Below are 2863 nucleotides of genomic sequence, written 5' to 3' on the forward strand. Positions count from 1 at the left end.
GACCTCTGGATCGCGTTTTCTTCATGTTTTCAGGTAAAATGGAAAATGTATACTGAAGAGATATCTTTCCATATTTCAGGATATGAAAGTATCTAACCTATATTTTGACTATAATGAGCTATAAAAGAAACTCCAAAACTCTACAAGTGAAAAATCGACTATTCTACGCATCGACTATATAAAAATAGATTTTTGAACGTATACGCTCTGTTTCCTGCTCTGTTAATCATGGAACAATACTTTTGATTGACTATTCTTGTTTTATTACGGAATTTCATGTTTTTATAGTATCACAAAGAATCATATTTTATTTTACTCTAACAAAACAGATGTTATGTATAACTAAAGTTACTATAGGTATCAATACAAATATTATAAAATATTTGAAAATAGTCATATTTATTTTTCAGAAACAAGAAAATAATTAAATTAAATAATTATATAAAACCTGTTCTTAGAAAAATATTTAACAAACAGAATTTATATTCAATTTTTGAAGGTAAAAATATATAATAATATGAAAAAATATAATAATATAATGTTATAACATATTCAAACTCGGAAATTTCTAGTATCATTTTTTTACTATCTATTAAACACATAGTATAAAATAATTGATTAAAGCAATAGTACACTGTCAAAAAGAAAAAGAAAATAAGAGAAACCAAACAAGAACAAATATTTACAATAACAAAATCATTATAATTATATAGATTATGAATTCCTTTTGTTATATGATCGAATTTCTCAACCTATAATCCTTGGATTTTTAAAGATTATTAGCACACACAAAAAAAAATTATTAGCTTTAATCATTAAGAAAAGGGCCAACGCGAGAATATCTTATTTCTTTCTGAGGGAAAAGAAAATTGATTGGGAAGATAAGAGGAGCGCGTCTCTATCCTGCACCACATGAAACGTGTCACTTTGTAAATACATATCTTTTACATAAAATGAACCATGATGAACGGCTGAGATCCATCTGTGTTGACGGACGCGTTTTATATGAAGATGAAAAAGTCAACGCATCGAACGGCTCCATCAAATCTTCTGAAGCTTCCCCGCTTTGACCAACGGGTTGGCCTTCGCGATCTCTTCGCGACCGGCAGATTTGAAATCGAAGGTGCATCCATGGACCTCCGGGTACCTGTGGGCCCCGCAAAACGTCGTCCCGCACCGGCACTTGAACCCGGTCAACCCGACCCGTTTCCTACACGTGGTACACCGGTTCGGCCGTTTCTGCTGCTGCTCCGTCGCCGTTATCGTCACCGGCACGTCCTTCGCCGTTATCTCCAGTTCAGCAGATGGGTTTTGAACGAGGGGATGGATCAACGGAGTAGAGATGGAAGTTATCACCGGCGATGGAGGAGATACGGCGGAGAGAGAGGATGAGCCTTGCTGCTGTTGTTTAAGACAGAGATCGCCGTAGCAGTTGGAGCATAGATTCATGGTTGCGGAGTTGCCGAGGAAGCCGCAGTTATTAGCACAGAGACGGTGGCCTTCCGGCGTTTGACATCGATGCTCTTCCGCCATGGATCTTGATTGTAATTCAAGAACTTAAATCAATGAAGCTCGTCAAAAATATCTGAAAACAAATAAAGAGACAAATGATTAAAGACGGTAAAAAATCTACAGAGTTTAGAAAAGAAGAACAAAACACGAACCGAATCTGGTCACCGAGAAAGAAAAATTCAGAAAATTTTCCTCCGTTTCTCAGCAACCAAACAGAAATGAAAAACTAAAAAGAGGGAAAGTTTATTAAAAAAAAAAAGAGAAAAGACAGAGAAGAGAGGAGGGGAAGAAGGAGCGGAGGAGAGAGATTGTGTTTACCTGTCTTGAGAGAAGAAGAAGAAAGATGACTCACTGATCTTTATCTTTACCAAACAACAATGATAATGGGAAGAGAAAATATATATACACAGCTACGTTGAGGAAGAAAGAAACAACGACGAAACAGAGACGACTCTGCTCAAGATTTAAATAGAATAATTATTTTTATAATCTCACTAACTCTCTAATAAAATTTATACTGCTATATATATAATATAATATAGTATTTATACACGTAATGCACCTATTTTGACGATCAAATCTTATCCTACTGGTTAATAAATGTCGGCATGGTGGTGTGTCACTTATTTGATTCATATAGTAAATTTGATTAGATAGGTCAAACTTTACACCGTGTGGGGGACAAAACTTAGACCATCATTATCGGGAATCCTTTAATAGGATCCTTAAATAAAATTAGTGATTAAAGAAAAAGGTTGTTATCGATTCTTAATGGGCTATTTTGGTGATCGGTTCTAAGCAACCACGTGTCAGTACCATATTTTATCTTTTTTTTTTTTCTTTTCTTTATTTCTTTACTTTGTTTTCTCCGTTACGCTCCTCCGTCTTCAGGTCGTCTCCGTCGCTTCTCTGTTACCAGCTCGCCGTCGCGTCTCACCTTCGCCTTGGGTCTTCTTCATCCTTGTCGACTCAGTCTTGGCTCGTGGTGGTGATTGAGTTCATCTTCAGGCCAGCATACGAACTCAGAGGTAATGCTTCATCCTCCGCCGTCACGTCTCACCTCCGTCGCGTCTCTTGCTTCCCCTGAGTCCTACTGGAGCTGGAGCTTAATCGCCTAGAGAACGAACTCAGAGGTAGTGCTTGATCTAGTTCTTTAATGTGTCGATTCAGATCTAAGGACTTTGTTTTTGTTTTACTTTGTTCTTGAATGGTTGGTTTCTCACATAAGGATCGAGAGTTAGGGGAAGCACACGCTGAGATCAGAGCGTTGAGGTTGTCTGAGAGGCAAAGAGAGAAAGCTGTTGAAGAGGTGTGTAGTTGTTGTTATTAATCTTCATCACTTGCTTTTAGT

The 2863-nt window shown here is 37.0% G+C and overlaps 1 protein-coding gene across 2 annotated transcripts; it reads right to left on the reverse strand.

Moving 5' to 3' along the window:
• Nucleotides 1–688: 688 nt before the first annotated feature.
• LOC106336547 (zinc finger A20 and AN1 domain-containing stress-associated protein 6-like) lies at nucleotides 689–2100 on the reverse strand. 2 transcript variants are annotated; one of them, XM_013775394.1, is made up of 2 exons: nucleotides 1831–2100; nucleotides 689–1585 (listed from the first exon to the last, which is right to left on the reverse strand). In XM_013775394.1, the coding sequence occupies exon 2, from the start codon at nucleotides 1531–1533 to the stop codon at nucleotides 1042–1044; it is 492 nt and encodes a 163-aa protein (XP_013630848.1). In that variant the 5' UTR covers nucleotides 1534–1585; nucleotides 1831–2100; the 3' UTR covers nucleotides 689–1041. The 2 variants fall into 2 exon arrangements, with proteins under 2 accessions (XP_013630848.1, XP_013630849.1); XM_013775395.1 differs by lacking the exon at nucleotides 1831–2100 and adding an exon at nucleotides 1665–1781.
• Nucleotides 2101–2863: the final 763 nt, after the last annotated feature.

The sequence above is a fragment of the Brassica oleracea genome, chromosome C4, assembly GCF_000695525.1.
Source record: "Brassica oleracea var. oleracea cultivar TO1000 chromosome C4, BOL, whole genome shotgun sequence".
NCBI classification, from domain to species: Eukaryota; Viridiplantae; Streptophyta; class Magnoliopsida; order Brassicales; family Brassicaceae; genus Brassica; species Brassica oleracea.

Bases quoted from the DNA above. Each gene is read 5' to 3' on its own strand.
- LOC106336547 (XM_013775394.1), bottom strand. From the start codon at position 1,533: ATGGCGGAAGAGCATCGATGTCAAACGCCGGAAGGCCACCGTCTCTGT.